This window comes from Carassius carassius, chromosome 16 (assembly GCF_963082965.1).
Source record: "Carassius carassius chromosome 16, fCarCar2.1, whole genome shotgun sequence".
Classification (NCBI taxonomy): domain Eukaryota; kingdom Metazoa; phylum Chordata; class Actinopteri; order Cypriniformes; family Cyprinidae; genus Carassius; species Carassius carassius.
This window is the reverse complement of record NC_081770.1, coordinates 2,884,609-2,904,511: the sequence shown is the minus strand read 5'-3', so window position 1 is coordinate 2,904,511 and position 19,903 is coordinate 2,884,609. Positions and strand designations below refer to the sequence as shown.

Sequence of the window (19,903 nt, the reverse complement as noted above, 5' to 3'; positions counted from 1 at the left end):
TTTTGTTTTGCCTAGTTAGTTTTGCCTACGTTCCTATGGCCCAATATTTTATTTTTATTTTTTTGCGGTCAGAGTAGCGGGCGGGTTAGTTGAAAACGTCGGTCGGTGCGGGTTATTAATACATTGACCCGCGCATCACTGACACCTACAGACATATTTAGCTGAGCAAGCCAAATGAAGCAAGTGAAAAGTAGGCCCATTTCGACAGAAAGTGCAACGAAGTTACATGCTAAATATGCTACGCGGTATTAAAATAAAGCGGTAGTGCAAGTACAATGCTGTATCAACATCCACAAGCAAATAAAAAGGCCCTTCTCAAAGTTGGCCACTCTAGAGAGACGTTATCTCTTTATTCCCGGGACATCTGTGCCATCGCGAGCTGTCCACAGGCTGCGCTCCAGACTAACCCCACATCATGACATGTTACATTTTTTAAATAAAATATGGAAAAAAATTATCGAGCTAATTTTTTTCATTGTGCGATAAATTGACTTATCGACTATCGCGGCCTAGCTCCAACTATATTATTGCACAGATCTATATATTTTTTTCTGTTTATTTGTCTATGTGGGCTTTTTAATATGCATTTAGACAAACCATGAGACCATCAATTTATCAACACCATTGCTGAGTATTTTCTATAGATGTAACGATTACCGGTTTGACGATAAATCATGATAAAATTCCCCTACGGTTAGTATTACGGTTTCATCTTTTAATTATCATTAAAAACATATTAGTTTAAAGAGATTTGAATGACTTGTGATAAATGAATAGTGTCCAGCATAAACCAGAGTTTCCAGTAGCAGTGTCAGGTGCGCACAGCAGAGTAGTTTCATTTCGAGTCAAAACAGGGCGGAAAAGCTCGGAGGTTGTAAAAGAGTGCTAAGGGAATTATTCAAATGAATATATGAATTAATTTATTATATGAATTTACCGCAATTCCAGTGCTTGCGCCGCCCTGCTCTGCACATTTAGTATGTTTCTCTTATGGCTTCAGACATTTATTCAAACTATTCAAACGTAGGTGCCCTGTGAAGTGGACATCACAGTATAATCCATCATGATTCCAGTTCGAAACGAACGTACTGTAGGCTATATGTTCCTTTCAAAGTCTATTGAAGTGTGCGAGACAGTATGTGAGCAGAGTGATATGATTTTTTCTGGAGCTATGAGTGGATTTTCTGAAAGTCAGAGCATTGAGGTTTTCATGTGCTCTGAGAACGCTCCGCTACTGCTCCATCTCAAAAACAAATTATGCCATCTCACGCATTAAACATAATTACGGACGAGTGTGCGAGGTTAAAGCATGTAGCCACTCCACTCCACTCACATACTCTGGTGCGAGATGTGAATTTAAATGTCCGTGTGTGAAAACATCACGCAGCACAAATCCGTGAATGAATGTTCCTAAGTGAGTTAAACTTCAACAGAGTAGGGAGCAAGGAACACTGTTCATGCACGGAGCTCACTTCTGACGAGCTGAAGATCTGAATCAGGCGTGTTTACGAGAGACGTGTGAAATATGCAGAGCTGGGGGCTTGAGGACTGGAATTGAGAGCTGCTGACCTAAAAGAAGTGTTTCTTAACAGCAATGTTGTTGTGATCACGGAGGTTTATTAAGCAATTATCATTTTGACATAGCTTTTCTTTATTTAAAGGCTGAAATGTGAGGTTTACCCTTATTAAACTTTTGCAAAGCTTTATTTGAACATTTACATTAGATACCTTAATCTTGAATGCTATTAATCTGTTGTCAGTCAAGTTGTCATTTAAAATCCGGACATCATTTGTAATGTTATTGTTTTAGTGATTATGCAAACAAAAAGTCATTTTTATTGATGTTTGTTGATTTTTAAATATAAAACTTGGCCATGTACTTGATTTATGTACTTTTTTTTAACATCTGCAGCACATTATAACAATACTGTGATAATACTGAACCGTGATCATTTTGGACACTATAATCGTGATAAGGAATTTTCATACCGTTACATCCCTAGTATTTTCCACTTTAAACTGTAGTTTTCCCCAAAGGCAGTCACAGAAATTTAGGTGCAAAACACTTAACCGAGGTCCTGACTCTCTGTGGTCATTAAAAATCCCAGGATGTCCTTCGAAAAAGACAAGGGGTGTAACCCAAAGCATCCTGGCCAAATTCACCAATTGGCCTAAGTCCATGATCATGGATCTCCTTTTCATCGCCATATACTGATTGGGTTCTTTACTCTCTCTCTCTCTCTCCTCTCCACCACTAAGCTTGTGTGTGGTGGGTGTTCTGGCGCAATATGGCTGCCGTTGCATCATCCAGGAGGATGCTGCACATTGGTGGAGGAGATTCCCCCCTCCATGTAAAGCACTTCGAGTAAAAAGTAAAAAATCTGAGTAAAAAATGAACAATTATTATTATTATTGGCAAAGGGCATCTCAGGAACCGCACTCACAGTGGACACACACAGCAGTGTGTGTCCACTGCTGTGTGTGTGTGTGTGCACTTTGGATGGGTTAAAAGCAGAGCACAAATTCTGAGTATGCGTCACCATACTTTGCTGAATGTCACTTCACTTTCGCGAAGGATGAAGAAAAAACACAAACCTGTTTGTTCTTCAGTGTGTTTGATTCTGCAGGGTTCTGGATCTCTCATGTTCTCTCTGTCCTTCAATAAACTCTGTCTCTGCATATTTCACTTCTTCCTGATGCTTTGATGCTCCGTGTTCACTTGTAGACTGATGGGAATATTCCAGCATTTATTGATGACCTGCAGTGGGAGGAGTTTCACTGAAGATGTGCTTGTTGAGGGAGGAGCTTCACTGAAGGTGTGATTGTTGAGGGAGGAGCTTCACTGAAGGTGTGATTGTTGAGGGGAGGAGCTTCACTGAAGGTGTGATTGTTGTGGGAGGAGCTTCACTGAAGGTGTGATTCTGGTGGGAGGAGCTTCACTGAAGCTATGATTGTTGTGGAAGGAGCTTCACTTGATTGTGATCGCTGAACAGTAAGAGGAGCAGATCTGTCGAAATCAAATAATAAATCACTTTGTACACCTTTACACTAATTCACATATTTGTAGTATTTGTTTATCTATGTAGCTATTTAACAATGTAACTTATGTAAATTAATTGCAAACGTTTATAGTCATTCACAAAATATATTCCCATTTTGTCTCTTTATATATTTTTAGGAATTTTATTTGCATATTTTGTTTTTATTTTACTTGCCCTAGCATTAATATATAGGCTAAGCAAAAAAAGCTTAAAATTTAAAAAATAACAACAAATACACACACACACACACACACATATATATATATATAAGCAAAGTAAGTATTAAAAAAAGAATGAAACAAACAGAACAAATAAACAATTATATCTTGTATTGTCACAATAGCAGTAGATTTGCACAACAGAACAATATTTGCAGCAGTTTGCACGTCAGGTTGCTGAAGAGATATTCAGATACTCATCCGCTGTGATACGTGTCGCATTAGCCATATCAGGCTATAACATTCCATAGCATAAACAACGTTCTAACATGTTTATTTTAACATTTCGGGAGGATTACAATTTACATACTTGGTTTCACAACCAGATGAATTTACACTTCCCGAAGAAGAAGTCTCGAAAGTTTCGGAGAGTATTACACCTCAGCTGTGTCCAAAATCGCTCACTCGTTCACTCATTCACTAATCCCTACATATCGTATGGCAGTTAAGTGCACTATTTCAGGAAGGAGTGAATAAATAAGTGAACAGATTCGGACGTTGACATATACACTGTGCTTGAGACTTGGAACTGTTGCAAAAATATTGCCATATGTACTTTTATATTACATGTACCTAATTTTAGAAAATAATATTAATAGCAATAATACTCAAAATGACTTTATATTGCAGCTTTGTGGTTTCATCGATGGTATATAATACATTTTTTTTGCAATGCTTTTGTTCATTATTATTAAATGCTATTAAAATACTGAGAAAGAAAAAACATTTACACGTTCATAATTTTATGTATTTATTCTTTTTAGTATTTTAGTAGTAATATCTTTTTAGATCATTTGAGTCCAAGTATCAATAGCGTCTGGCTGCAGACATGCACACTCAGACACCTGCACTTCTGTAAGTCATGTCACATGCAATCTTTTTATTATTATTATTAATTGAATCTCCCAACAAATTGTGCGTGTTGCAAATGAAGACAAGGCACAATGGTGTGCTCTATTTTTGTGCGCTAATTTAGTACTTAAAATACAAAAAATTATTCTATAGTACTTCTTAAATTCAAGATCAAAGTTAAAACTTAATCTCCTGGTTTCACAGACAAGGCTTAAACTAGTCCCAGAATAAAATAAATGTTTGAGTTGTCTCAACTGAAAATATCTTGCTCTGACAGTTCTTAAAATGTCAGTGTCATTGTTCTGTGTCAAGGTGGACACTGGTTATGTTTTAATCAATTTAGGCAATTTGATAATACCTAGAATATCAAAATCAACTGCGGGCTGCAGATCCTTTTCCTATTTGGTGCCTAAACTCTGGAATAACCTACCTAACATTGTTCGGGAGGCAGACACACACTTGCAGTTTAAATCTAGATTAAAGACCCATCTCTTTAACCTGGCTTACACATAACATACTAATATGCTTTTAATATCCAAATCCGTTAAAGGATTTTTAGGCTGCATTAATTAGGTAAACCGGGAACACTTCCCATAACACCCTATGTACTTGCTACATCATTAGAAGAATGGCATCTACGCTAATATTAGTCTGTTTCTCTCTTATTCCGAGGTCACCGTAGCCACCAGATCCAGTCTGTATCCAGATCAGAGAGTCACTGCAGTCACCCGGATCCAGTACGTATCCAGACCAGATGGTGGATCAGCACCTAGAAATGACCTCTACATCCGAGAGCATACAGCGGAGACCAGGACAACTAGAGCCCCAGATACAGATCCCCTGTAAAGACCTTGTCTCAGAGGACCACCAGGACAAGACCACAGGAAACAGATGATTCTTCTGCACAATCTGACTTTGCTGCAGCCTGTAATTGAACTGATGGTTTCATCTGGTCAGAGGAGAACTGGCCCCCCAAATGAGCCTGGTTTCTTCCAAGTTTTTTTTCTCCATTCTGTCACCGCTGGAGTTTTGGTTCTTTGCCGCTGTCGCCTCTGGCTTGCTTAGTTATGGTCTCTTCTTCTACAGCGATATAATTCACTTGACTGCAAATAAATGTACAGACACTATTTAAACTGAACAGAGATGACATCACTGAATTCAATGATGAACTGCCTTTAACTATCATTTTACATTATTGACACACAGTTTTCCTAATGAATGTTCTTCAGTTGCTTTGACGCAATGCATTTTGTTTAAAGCGCTATATAGATAAAGGTGACTTGACTTGACATTACAGAGTGCGAGAGCGGCCTCTAGTGGTTCAAATCACTGACAGCATATGCTGTTTGTTTAGACACGTGACGCTGCACACTGAACATAGCGAGAAACTTTCCGGATTTAAATGCAGCTGACAGAAAATCCTGCCGCGCCTCAGAGCGCCTTTCACATAGTTTTCCAATAAATTACATTATATTCACCCCAAATCATTGTTAATGTACATAATGAATTGTATATTGAGCATTTGCATCTAAACGTTTGTCTTTCTGTGGCTCTAATAAAGTCTGTATGCTTCATTTATAGAGCTATAATATAGACCGCTCTTTCCGTTTGCTCCATTTTTTAACAATGAACTTCAAACTTATCTATGCCTCATTGTTCATTCTTGAAGTCAACTTGTGTCCGTTTGGTGAAAAAATAAACTGTTTTAGACTGCTGCTCGAGTTGAATGTGACATGTCCAGAGTGTGATACCGGTGAGTTATTTTTTATTTTACAATCATTAAGTGTTCAATAACAGAAGCAGTTCAAGGGTGAGAGTATACATTGTGCTGGTGGAATTGTAGGGCCCTATGATTTCGTGTGTTTTTACGGAATCCATAAAAAAAAAAAAAAAACGGAATTCACAGTTTAGCGCACATGACGCTCGCGGTGATTTCAGCATCGGTTATCTCACTAAATGAGTACACATGAAGAACATCTCCAGAGTCACTTCATGAACATCTGACCATTTGATTTGAGCAAAAGCATCATATCACATGCACAGCATTGTAAAGGTATTCATTTATTTTGCAACCCGTCAAAATAAAAGTTTTCAGTAGAATGCACAGTACTACTAAAATGAAACAAAGATAATTTTTTAAGTAATAATCACACAACATTTATTCCATTATGTAATTTTAATAGTAAATCCCCTTTGTCTGCCAAAAAATCATTAAGCTTCTTTAACAAAAAAAAAAAAAAAAAAAGTTGTTTTATGCGTTCCAATAATTAAGACATTCTAAAACAGAATTTGGTAACAATAAAAAAATATGGTGAGAAAAAAAAAACATTTCATAAGGCCCTAATCGTATTTTTTATTAAACTTTTATTAAATTGATTTGAAAATGTATAAGTTTCATGATTTTATTTAATTAGACTTGCTTTATGATTAATAAATGTTAATTTAACTATTAAAAAGTAGTGGAGTAAAATTAAAATGGAAAAAACTAATTTAAATAACAGAATTTGGAAAAAAATTAAATGGAATTTTAAAAAGTAAACTGATTTCATAGGGCCCTATTAGAGTGTGGTAATTTCAACATTTACTATTACTTGTATTATTATTATTATTAATAATAATAATAATACTATTAGTATGGTTCAGTACTGTTTTATTTTGTAAATAAAGCATTATTTTAGTTTTTGTTCAGTATCCATTTTAAAAACTATCGGTTAATTAATCGGTATCGGCCAATGTGGTCCAACCTTGCTATCGGTATCAGCAAAATCCAATATCGGTCGACCTCTACTATGCTGTGTTATTGTTGAGCCCCACGAAAGGCAGAAAAACATTACAAAGCACCTAAACATTTTGTGCACTATATTTCAAGTGTTCTGAAGCTGATCCATACTTCAATGTGAAGTACAGATTAATATTGAAGTCATTAAATTCATGTTCACATAAACTCTTCTCTACGCTGCAGCTGTCTGTCATCCTACATTCAGCAATCAAACTGAGTCTCGTTCACGAAACTTTCTTCAAGAGCGCACAGTAACTGAGGTTTATAACTATTCAAAGAAAAGGCTCATTAAACTAATGCACAGATTTAATACACTACATATCAATATCTCTTCCCTTTGTACTAGTGATGTCTGGCTCGTGAAAGAATCGTTTGATTTAAACTATTGAACCAGTTCACCAAATCTGACTGAATCGTTTGAATTGGTTCGCGTCTCCAGTTTAATTAATTCACATATTACTTAAGTAATTTACTTTAATGTGGCTGACAATCTCTCGGTGTCAAAATAAACCAATATCCTGGAGTAATTCTTTTACTCAAACAGTACACTGACTGAACTGCTGTGAAGTGAGTTTTCTAGAATCTAGAGCTTTTGTTGCTGAATTATCCACTAACCTAGTTTATAATAGGATTTCTGTCATAGATTATGTTTATATATTTTTTCATTTATTATTTTTCATTAAAATGAAGTTGTCTATATGTAGTCGATTGTGATTAACACAAAAAGAGTGATGATCAGGTCAACACAGAGAAGTATAGAAATTCTAAATCGAAAAAAAAAAAAAAAAACTGATATCAGATCGGATCGTTATCGGTAGATACTCAGAATTTTCAGTATCAGATCGGATATGAAAAAATTGTATAGTTGCATCCCTGTTTAAATATCTTAATTTAACTGAGGATGTGTCCTGGCTTAAGCCAAGTCCCATTTGTGAAACCGGGCAAAAGATACTTATCTAAATACTTAGATACTTAACTTAAGATCAACTAAGTGTACTCAACTGTGCAATATTGGGACGCAATGAATATTAACTAAAATGAGCTTTTAACATACAGATAAAATAAAATTATCACCACTTCTAAGAGCACTTGAATGTACTAGTGCAGCGGTTCTCAATTCCAGTCCTCGCGCCCCACTGTTCTGCACATTTTGTATGTTTCTCTTATTGCTTCAGATGTTTGTTCTATTCGAACATAAATGCCATAAAGTGGACATCACAAGATATTCCGCCATGATTCCAGGTCGAAGCGAGCGTATATGTTCCATTCAAAGTGCATTGAAGTGTGCGAGACGTGAATGTAAATTGTATTGATTTACAGAGGTATATGATGTCACACTTGTCCATGTGTGCAGACGGACGTTGTGCAATGCAAATCTATGAATGAATGTTCTGAAGTGAAGCAAACTTCAACAGATTTCCCCTGCTCAGGGAGTAGGGAGCAGTAAACACTGTGTAGAGACTATGTCAATCGGAACACAGTTCATGCACGGAGCTCACTTCTAATGAGCTGATTATCTGAATCAGGTGTGTTAACAAAGAGAGACATACAATGGCTGCATTCGAAAACTTATGCAGGTGGCTTGCTGCCTTGCAGTCTAATCAGGCAATGACTTTGCAGGCAGCGTTTTTGCACGAAGCCACCTCATGAAACTGATTCCAGACAGGCTTCTGAGGCAGCGTAATGGTTTAATGATCTACAGCAAAATATAGAGAGCTTTGGTGATCACTAGGTGTATATTTCAATACTGCAATATTAATTTATTGCTAGAAATGGCATAAAAAGTGAAAAACATTGATCAGAAACATACATTTACACACAAACTGACCACCGAACGCAACTTTCAGACGCCATCTTTATTTTTTGTCTTAACTCTCACAGAATGGAACGCACAGGATTGTGGGATATCAAAGGAAGCGAAGGATACATCTAGGCTGCCTTCAGAAATAGGCCAGATGAAGGCATCTCAGGAGACAGGAAGTGAAGCTAACTTTGAATTCGGATGTGCCTTGATGCCTTCCTACCTTGGAATGCGTCCTCCAAAGGCAGCATTTTTCAGTTTTCGGAGGCTGCCAATATGTGCAGAGCAGTGGGGCGCGAGGACTGGAATTGAGAACAGCTGTAGTACTGTATGAAAGATGGGTTCAAGTGTACTAAAATTGTTAACTACAGTTAGAAAGGAATAAAGAATATAGAAGTATAAAGAATGGCACTGATTCTTGTACATTTTATTTTTGTTTAACTTTATTCATAAAAATAAAATTTTATTAACCTGTTTTTGTGATTTATTTTTCCATGCTTACGCTTGTAAAATCAGGCATAAGAGTTTTTTTTTTCTTTTATTTTTTTAAGTAATGAGTTTAATCCATGTTTATTTGAAAATAAATGATCTTTCTTTGATGCACAAGCATCTCAAAAGAAAAAAAAAAGCCTTCTGTAAAGCTACATTATAGTAAATATGTCAGCATTTAGATGTTTTAAGCACAATAATATGCATATATGTATTATAATCATATTAAGCACGCAATTACAGATCAATCATCAACGTTCAACATTCAATAACGATAACATTATAACTCTAAAAATGTAAAACACACCACCTTTTAAAAAAAAAAAACACACTAAATCGTTAATGTCTGCATAACTTTAAATAACTGTAATGTTCCTTTCAACTTAATCAGTCTGCAGACGCCAGAACAGCCGCATAAATAGTTTTAAATTTCATCCAACGAAAACAATTTAGAAATAACCTCGTATTTTTATACCTGAGTGAGGTGTTTCATATCTTTATGAATAGGTGAATTATCTGAACTGATCAACTTACCTCAGAAGACACAACGAACGCGCGCTGACCGAATGAGGAATGAAAATAGTCACGACTCACGACGCCCTCTTCTTCTTTTTCGTCGTCTTCTTGAGATTTTTTGGCGCATAACAATAAAAAAAAGTGTGTAGCGCCACCTACGCCTTACCTATGTGTTTTTTTTTTATGAATGCAAACGATGACATCAATGATATACAACTTTTTGTAGATCACAACATGTCATCAATATGTCATCTGAACATACAAATCAAACAAACAAACAAACAAACAGTTTAACAATTGCTAAAAGAAAAAAAGAACATGAGAGTAAGAAATGAATTTATATTTCAGTTAGAGTATACAAATTAAAGTCATTACAAATTGAGGTTGTTTTTCTAGCTTTCTTATTTACAGAGGATGAAATAGTATTAAGATACAAATTCTTCAAAAAAAAAAAAAAGAATTTGCCAAGAAAATAAATTACATTTATAACAAAACAAGCTTTGTTATTATTAGAATTGGAAACAAAGTGTCCAAAAATAATATCTTTAAAAGTAACATATATGTCTTGTTGGATATTATTTTTAATAAATGTTTCAATATCTTTCCATTGATGTTCAGTATACAGTAGAAACATGTCTAAAATAAATGAAAAACAGTTTCTGTGTGAACTTGGCAAAATGAGCATCTTGTTTTTATATTTAATCATAAAAAAATGAACAGGGTGAAATTTATGTATTATTTTAAATGATACTTCTTTCACTTTATTGGTGAAAAACATGTTGTAAATACCCAATCTTTTTCCAATTAATTTTTTAAATAAATTATTCCAGTAAAAGATTGCAGGAGATATAGAGATAATACCTTCAATAAACATATTTGACCTATTGGAGTGTCTATTGGCTCAGGTAAAGCAGTAGTTCTAGTAGTTGATTGGAGGTAATTTTTAAAAAAGCATACAGATTCCTGATGGTATTGCTCCCACATGGCAAATTCTTTGGGAGTAACTGGCATGTTGTATTCTGAAAGAAATTCTGCATTTATTAGTAAACCTTTGTCATTAAAAATCTGACAAACTAAAAGTAATCTGTTATTAAACCACTGATCAAAAAATAAAGTTCTATTTTTGTATAAAATATTTTGATTGTTCCAAATAAAGATTTTTTTGGGAGTGAAATTATGTTTATACTGTATATTAAAGCCCATGCCAAAAGAACATGTTTGTGGAAATTTGAAAGTTTGATAGGAATTTTTGATAAGTTATAGTTGCACATCAATAAAAATTGTATACCTCCAATATATGAAAAAGTTTAAGGATAAGGATACAGATAAGGAGACACTGGGCATCATTGACGAAGTTTAACTGAACTATTCCCATTTACATATAACATTTTAACCATCTTACAAAAATAATTACCAAAACCATTTTTTTAAGTGCTTGAAATAAAAAGAAAACTATGTTCTAAAGTATCAAATGCTTTATAATAATCTATCTATATATATTTACTTTCTTTCTTTTTTTGCCAAGAAATTTTAAGAGCACAGGGCACTAATGACATCATGATTAAAATACTTTTAAATAACACAAAGCGTGATCAATTAAAAATTATGTCTTCCTTTTGATATTGTAGTAACATTTGTGACACTTTTTAAGAACATTTTTAATTAAATGAAAATTTTTAATTAAAAGATTTTCTTCACATCTTATCACTGAGGGAAAGTGATACTTTCTTTATATTAACTGTAAATAATTGTGGGAGACAATTCCACTTATTTAATGGCACAGAATGGTATGGTATGGTAACAGAGCTGACATAAGATTTATGGACACACATTTTTATAAAAAAAAATTAAAATTCTTTTTAACATTTTTGTAAAATTAAGTAATGACTCTTTAGGGCTTTTAAAAATACAATTAATGAAATATTACCAAAAGAAAAAAAAAAAGAAAAGACTGCCTGTCCAAAAAAAAACAATAATAATAATAATTACCAACTGGATTTAACAAAGCAAATAAGTAAGAGCCTCCCATTGGATACTTACTGCATCAATGGATGATTATGTTTCAGCTGGCAACACGTTATTGAACCCTAACTGATTCAGTGAGTAACTTCTCATTTCTTAAACAACCATGTCGAAAGAGACATCCTGCGGTTGTGGAAAAGATGTTAATCTGTTTCAGAAGGGTCAAATTATTGGCATGCTTCAAGCAAAGAAAACATCTAAGGAGATTGCTGAAACTACTATAATTGGGTTAATAATGGTCCAACGCATTAATAAAAACTGGAAGAATATGGGGAACCATCATCTTCAATGTACCGCTTTCAGACATTTCAGTGTGGATGATAAACTTTGGAAAAACAGGTGGTTTGCATCACAGTTACAAAATGGCATCAACATCTGTTCATGCCATAACATCGTTTAACAAACTTAATCCATGAAACCTGCTTTTAGCGACTACCTGAAAATGAATTAATTTGCAACACAAACTGGGACATGTACCAGGCCTATTGCTTCTGTGACCCAGTGCTCGAGGAAAGCCAGGTCTTGTGCAGGACGATGGTGGTGTCAGTGAGGCGACACCACCAGGCTTCCCATGGTCTATTGGCCACCTTGGAGGCTGTAATGGTTTTAGGAGTGAGGTTGGCGAATTTGCAGAGTGACGAATGGATTGTACAGATCCGCTGTTTATCCTCCGTGAGAATGGTGCGCTGGAATTAATCAGCGTTTGCCTCGGGCTTAAATACTGCCCACTTTCTGATCAGAGGAGTTGCTGGTACAGCCGAATTATACAAGGATGCCAAAGAAGTTGGATGCTTCAACATTGGAGGCGAGGTTAAGCCTCAGCATCGTGGAGAGCGTGTGGTTGGTAGAGAAAAAGTGGCAGCCGCGATGAAGCCTAGTACACCGCTGCAGTGTCTGGTGGAGGAGTGATCATAGAGCTGACAAACTCTGGCAGAGGAATTGAAAAATCCCCACTATCAGTCTCGTCATTAGAAAGGAAATTTTGGATCTGTGATAAAAAAGGCAAAAGGAGCAAACCAAATGCTAAAATAAGGAAGAGAGAATGAAGGTAAGATGGCTTGAGCTATTTATATATGTTTTCTCTTAATAGGATAGGTTCTTTTTTGTATTGCAAACATGATACTTGCTGCTAATCAGTTATTTTGTCTTTAATATTCTGACCATTGGTTCCCCTCTCAAACCTAGATTGCCTACGTGTCTTCATTTCATCAGTTTTATTAGGGGATACACGTGAGCATTGCAAGTTATGTTTACATTCATCTACACCCCGCCTCCAGCAGCGCGGTGGTGTTGGAATGTTCAAAAACAGTTTACCGTCACTCAGCCTTTTCTAAACTTCTTTTTGCCTCCAAATGAAGAACAAAAACGAACTTCGTTTGAAAGTGTATTGGGCCTTAATCGTTAGTCGACCAGGAGAGTCTAGGTCGTGACTAGTGCGTGACTAACAGATTGTTAATGGCTGGTCAATGGTAAACCATAACCTACATCAGGAAGGACATCCAGACGCTCGCCTATCATTCTTCGACCTCAAATATGGCTTATCATCTGAAATATGTAAGTATTAGCAACTTTACATGGCCGCTCAATCTAATGTTAATGAAAAGAAAGGTGCGCTATTAAAGTGTCTGTGCGGAAACTGAACAGTAGCACTTGCTACATGACAGATTCTATTGCCTATTCTTAAAATACTTGTCAATTTTGCCCAAACAGATAGGAGTAATATATCTTTCAAAGTAAAATAAATATTAAAAAAAAAATGAAGATATTGTTCTTTGGATATGAAACTTCATCTTTGAGTTGATCTGAAATCTCACAGATGAAAATGATGGTCTTGAAGGGAAAACTTCATTAACTGTGAAAACAACAGATGATGTTTATTTTCTCTGTCAATTGTTATGCTGATTATGACTGATTTGTACAGAAGCAAATGTATAGATCAACACATTATTGTGTAACGTAGGTGATGATGTGGTGTCAGACCTGAAAATGGTAGATCTGAATATAATCTATTTACTGTGAATTTGTTTCGTATGCTTGTGTAAAGAAATTAATCGAGCGAAACTCTTCTCACATGCAGTGCAGTGATATGGTTTCTCTCCTGTATGAACTCTTATGTGCACCTTAAGCTGATCTTTATGTCTAAAACTCTTCCCACAATGATCACATGTGTAAGGTTTCTCTCCAGTGTGGATCTTCTCATGTCTTTTCAGGGTTTCTGATTGATTGAATCTCTGGTGACAGTGTGTACACATGTAAGGTTTCTCTCCAGTGTGGATCCTCTCGTGCTGTTTCAGTTCTGTAGATGAAACAAAAGTCTTTTCACACTCAAAGCACATATATTCTCTCACATCCATGTGTCTCTTCTGATGTTGTTTTAAATTCTGCAGATGTGAAAATTTCTTTCCACAAAAAGAACATGAATGAGGTTTCTCCTTTAAATGGGCATTCAGGTGACTCCTCAGGCCTGAATCCCACAAAAATGTTTTTCCGCATTGATCACATTCATGCAGTTTCTCTCCAGTGTGGATCCTCATGTGTCTCTTCAGCTTTTCTGATTGTGCAAAACTCTTCCCGCACTGATCACATGTGAACGGTTTCTCTCCAGTGTGAACTCCCATGTGCACCTTAAGTTGAGTTTTTAGTTTGAAACTCATACCACACTGATTACACATGTAAGGTCTGTCTCCGGTGTGAATCCTCTCATGTCCTTTTCGGGATTCTGAATGAATGAATCCCTTGTCACAGTGTGAACACTTGTAAGGTTTCTCTCCAGTGTGGATCCTCTGGTGCCGTTTCAAATGTGAAGCTGTAATAAAAGTTTTCTCACACTCAAAACACATATAATCTCTCACACCAGTGTGTATTTTCTGATGAGCTTTTAAATTATGCAGTAGTGAAAAACTATTTCCACATATAGGACATGAATGTGGTTTCTCCTTTGAATGAACTATCAGGTGACTCTTCAGGGCTGAAGCCCACAAAAATGTTTTTCCACACTGAGGGCAGGTGAATGATTTCTCATCTCTTATTTTCTTAAAATCTTTCTGTCTGGTTTGAGAGCGATCCAAATGTTTTTCTTCAGTTTTGACATGATGTTTCTCCTCTTCACGCAGTTCTTCATCCTCCTCATTTTCTTCCGTCAACTCTGAAATTAAAGTAAAATGTTTAATCTTCAGTAAATCACAGAGACTTTCCATTAATTAGGTACATTGGTATTCCTCTTATTATGTTTATAACACAAATCCACAAGTTCATAGAAAGTGCTCATATGATTTAATTAATTAATTAGTGAAGTGACATTCAGCCAAGTATGGTGACCCATACTCAGAATTTGTGCTCTGCATTTAACCCATCCGAAATGCACACACACAGAGCAGTGAACACACACACACTGTGAGCACACACCCGGAGCAGTGGGCAGCCATTTATGCTGCGGCGCCTGGGGAGCAGTTGGGGGTTCGATGCCTTCAAGGGCACCTAAGTCGTGGTATTGAAGGTGGAGAGAGAACTGTACATGCACTCCCCCCACCCACAATTCCTGCCAGCCCGGGACTCGAACTCACAACCTTTCGATTGGGAGTCCGACTCTCTAACCATTAGGCCACAACTTCCCTTACTGCTCCAACTATAATATTGCACAGATCTATATATTTTTTTCTATTACAACAAATCAATTATTTGTCTATGTGGGGTTTTTAATATGCTTTTAGACAAACCATGTGACTATCAATTTATCAACACCATTGCTGAGTATTTTCCCCTTAAAACTGTATTTTCCCCAAAGGCAGTCACAGAAATTTAGGTGTGAAACAGCCCTTTTATTGTTACATAACAAAATTCAATAACCAATCACGTCAAGGGATCCAAACAGATAACATTACCTCACAAAGTTCAGTATCCAAAGCCATCAGTATCCTAGCTTACATTGAGAATATCATATTTGTACGTATGGGTCAATTTAACCAACATTTCCACTTGCCATTGCATTGCATTTATTACGGTTCAGTTCATGGATCAGGAGGCGCTGGCTCATGGCTGGCTGCTGTGTGACTGAATAGAGGTGGGGCTAATTTCTGTATTCATAGATCTGCATAAGATAAATGAGGCAAGGGTGTAGAGTTACAGTCAAGCGATCTTAAGGCATTAGAAAATTATTTTCACGAAAAATTTAGCCACTAAATCGAGGTCCTCCCTTATGAAAATTAACCATGGTTTTACTACAAATAAAACCAAAAAACCATGGTTACTATAGTTAAACCATGGTAACCACAAATTAACCATGGTTTTGCTAAATTAACCATAGTTTAACCATGGTATTTGTAGTAAATCTGTGGTTATACAAATGGTAGTCAACACACCAAAAAACCATGGGTTATTACAGTTTTACTATAATAAAACCATGGTTATTTTTCGTAAGGGCTGACTCTCTTTGGTCATTAAAAATCCCAGGATGTCCTTCAAAAAAGTGTAGGGGTGTAACCCCAAGCATCCTGGCCAAATACACCCAATGGCCTTAATCCATCATCATGGCCTCTTTATCATTGCCAAATACTGATTGGCTTCTTTACTCTCTCTCTCCTCTCCACCAATAAGCTTGTGTGTAGTGGGTGTTCTGGCACAATATGGATGATTCTTCTCAGAGAGGTTCGTCAAGGTATCTTGGAGGGGAGAGTTGTCCATGTCACAAACTATATCTACTGAGATGCCTCAGGGCTCAATTCTTGGACCACTTCTCTTCTCATTCTACATGGCATCACTAGTCTCTGTTATTAAGAAACATGGCTCTTCATATCACTGCTATCCTGATGATCTGACGATAGCAGCTCATATCTCAGCATGTCTAACAGACATTTCTTACTGGATGAAGGACCATCACCATCACAATGTTATGATTAATGATCAGCTGAATTTCTCAGACCACATTGCTAAAACTGCCCTGTTGTGTAGATCTGTTTTACACAACATTAGGAAAATCAGGCCCTTTCTTTTGGAACATGTTACACAACTCTTTGTACAAACACTTTTTCTGTCCAGACTGGACTATTGCAATGCTCTCTTGGCAAGTCTTCGGGCCAGTTCTATCAAACCTCAACAATTAATATAGAATGCAGCTCCAAGATTAACCTTTAACAAGCCAAAAATAAATAAATAAAATCAAATAAATAACACAAATAAAATAAATATCTTCATAATAAAATAAGGCTTTGTGCCATTTTCATTCAAAAATTTGTGAAAACCACTGCATTTTAATTATGATCCAACAAAAATGCTTCATACATGAGCTAGAACAGATTTGTGGTTCCATTCCCTGGACCTGGGGGAATCCGGTCGGCCCTTCGCGATGGCGTGATGGAAGTGACGTGGAACACCTCATCGTCCTCGTGGTGCTGGAGCAGTTCATCATGGATAAGATTCTGCGGCCCCATGCTGCATATGCGGCTTCCTACCTAGATGCTATCATTATATTTAGTAATGATTGGCAGCGGCATATGCAGAATCTGAGTGCTGTCCTGAGATCGCTGAGGGGGGCTGGACTCACGGCCAACCCAAAAAAGTGTGCGATTGGGCGTGTGGAAGTAAGTAAGTAAGTACGGTAAAGTATGGTTTAGCAAAGTCTGCAGCGGGAGAGAGAATCAGGAGACGAACGGTAAGTGAGTGGTTTGGGCAGAAACGATCAACACCTGTTTCTTGTTTCAGTAATTGGCTTGGAGAGAGTATAAAACGCCAGGAGAGACAGAAGCAGTCGAGAGAGAGACGGACTGCTGACTGGAACTGGAAAGAGTTACCCGGAAGCGTTTGGCGATAGTGTGTGCTAGTGTCAGAATAAAAGTCACCATTGGTGTTTGTAAAGATTACTTTTAATTTATTAAAACTTGTCAGCAGTCCATCCAACCCCTTGTCCTCTTCCTTTCCTCCTACGAACTTACTACAGTACGGTCTCTGATGAAAAAGATGGGCCAACTAAAGATCTGGACCCTCACACAGAAATGGCTTATGATACCTTGATACCTTGTAATGTTATGTTCTTCACTGAAACATGGTTCTGTAATGATGTCCCAAAACAGCGTGGTGCATATGGATGGACGCTCTTTCTTCAGGGCTGTGTAGAAAGTCACACCCCTCCCCCACCCGGGTCAGTCTGACCACCTCTCTTTTGCCGCGTTTCCACCGAAATTACCGGGAACATTTGTACCAGGAACTTTTTCCCCAGTTAACTTTTTCTCCCCCCAGACCTGTTGCTTTCTGCGTTTCCACCACGGTGTAAAGAAGTGGGAAGATTAGGCAAATAAACTGGTAACGTAGGTCTGCGCGTGTTTCTCAATACAAAGTACGCTAATTTTGGACGTGCATCCTCGGTAGTTCAGACTTTGTGCATTCGACTCGGGAGTGTGATGTCCACGACGACACAAGTCTGGTAAATCTGCAAACAGCAACGTACTTGATAACTTCAGTCAGCTGACCATGGCTACTGTGTGGCAGAGTGACCACACACAAAAAATTACATTTTCCCCAATCAGAAGCCCTGGATGAACAGAGAGGTTTGCCTCCTGCTCAAAGCAAGAGATGCATGCTTCAGGTCTGGAGAGCAGGAGCCTTACAGCTCAGCCAGAGCCAACCTGATGAAGGGTATCTGCCAGGCCAAACTCACACACAAAGATTAGATTAAAGAACACTTAAATTATTCAGACCCCCGGCGTATGTGGTAAGGCATACAAACTATCACAGACTACAAACCACCTAACACTGTGCCCCTTCCACTGTCTCCCTCCCTGACGAGCTCAATCACTTTAATGCTCGTTTTGACCAAAGTAATAAGGAAATCTCCCTCAAAGCTGAGCATCAACCCAATGAACTAACTCTCATACTCTCCACCTCAGATGTTTACTCCACTCTGTGTAAGGTGAATGCATGGAAGGCAGCTGGCCCCAATGGAATACCTGGTCGTGTGCTTGTGCTGAGCAGTTGGCAGAGGTCTTCACGGACATTTTCAATCTGTCCCAGTTTATGGCCGCAATAGGTCAACAGAGGATGCCATCTCAGAATCGGATCAGAATCAGAAAGAGCTTTATTGCCAAGTATGCCATCACGATGTCGATATATCGTGATATCTATAGAAACCTTGGGGTGGGGAAGATATCAGTCAAATTATTTTTTACTTTGTTTATTGACTTTGATTTGATTACGGGAAGTCGTGGCCTGGTGGTTAGAGAATCGGACTCCCAATCGAAGGGTTGTGGGTTCGAGTCTCGAGCCGGCAGGAATTGTAGGTGGGGGGAGTGCATGTACAGTTCTCTCTCCACCTTCAATACCACGACTTAGGTGCCCTTGAGCAAGGCACCGAACCCCCAACTGCTCCCCGGGCGCCGCAGCATAAATGGCTGCCCACTGCTCCGGGTGTGTGTTCACAGTGTGTAAGTGTGTGTGTGTTCACTGCTCTGTGTGTGTGCACTTCGGATGGGTTAAAATGCAGAGCACAAATTCTGAGTATGGGTCACCATACTTGGCCGAATGTCACTTCACTTCACTTTTCCTTTTTCACCCAACGAGCATAATATTGATACTGATAAACGCAGGGCACAAGACTCTGGCTTTCTCCGTCTTCTTTGAAGCTCTTATGAAATAACAAGAGAGAAAATACAGTATGTATTTAAGTACATACTGTATTTAAGTATGTAAGTTCAACAGTATGATGAATAAATATTAATGGTAACATTTTACAATAAGATGCCATTTGTTAACATTAATGTATTAACGAACATGAATGAACAATGAACAGTACATTTATTACACAATTTATTAATCTTTGTTAATGTTAATAAAAATCGAGTTATTCAATGTTCATAGTACATTAATGTTTACAAACACAACTTGTGATTTTAACAATGCATTAGTAAATGCTGAAATTAACATGAAGTAAGATTAATAAATGCTGTGGAAATATTGTTCATTATTATTTATGTTATTTACATATGTTAACTAATGTAATTAACTAATGTTAACTAATGAACCTTATTGAAGAATGACCACAGATGAGGCATTAAGTGCATGGCACTGTGACCACATTTTACAGAGTTTAATGTAGCAATGTGGTCGCTCAGTTTTTCAAGATCCGTTTTAATCGTGTAACTGTTCATAGATTTGAACAAAGAAAGAAATAAAGTGTTACTATGCACAGGCCGTATTG

The 19,903-nt window shown here is 37.1% G+C and overlaps 1 protein-coding gene and 1 long non-coding RNA gene across 9 annotated transcripts in view; one reads left to right on the top strand and one right to left on the bottom strand.

Annotated features, from left to right (window-relative positions):
- LOC132159398 (gastrula zinc finger protein XlCGF52.1-like) overlaps window positions 1–19,903 on the bottom strand; it is a 192,214-nt gene that overhangs the window by 104,420 nt on the left and 67,891 nt on the right. For 3 of the 8 annotated variants that reach the window (XM_059568903.1, XM_059568901.1, XM_059568902.1), the window contains one exon: window positions 13,574–14,863. The exons of 4 other annotated variants lie outside the window; for them this stretch is intronic. In XM_059568903.1, coding sequence (XP_059424886.1) covers window positions 13,725–14,863 — 1,139 coding nt within the window. In that variant the 3' untranslated portion in view covers window positions 13,574–13,724. Of the gene's footprint in view, window positions 1–2,595; window positions 2,727–13,573; window positions 14,864–19,903 lie in introns of those variants that run through there. One more of the 8 variants, XM_059568896.1, reaches the window with a different exon arrangement.
- The window catches only part of LOC132159432 (uncharacterized), a 55,567-nt gene continuing 38,254 nt past the window's right edge, over window positions 2,591–19,903 (top strand). The window contains exon 1 of the long non-coding RNA XR_009437844.1: window positions 2,591–2,670. This is a non-coding gene — a long non-coding RNA (uncharacterized LOC132159432). The remainder of the gene's footprint in view (window positions 2,671–19,903) is intronic.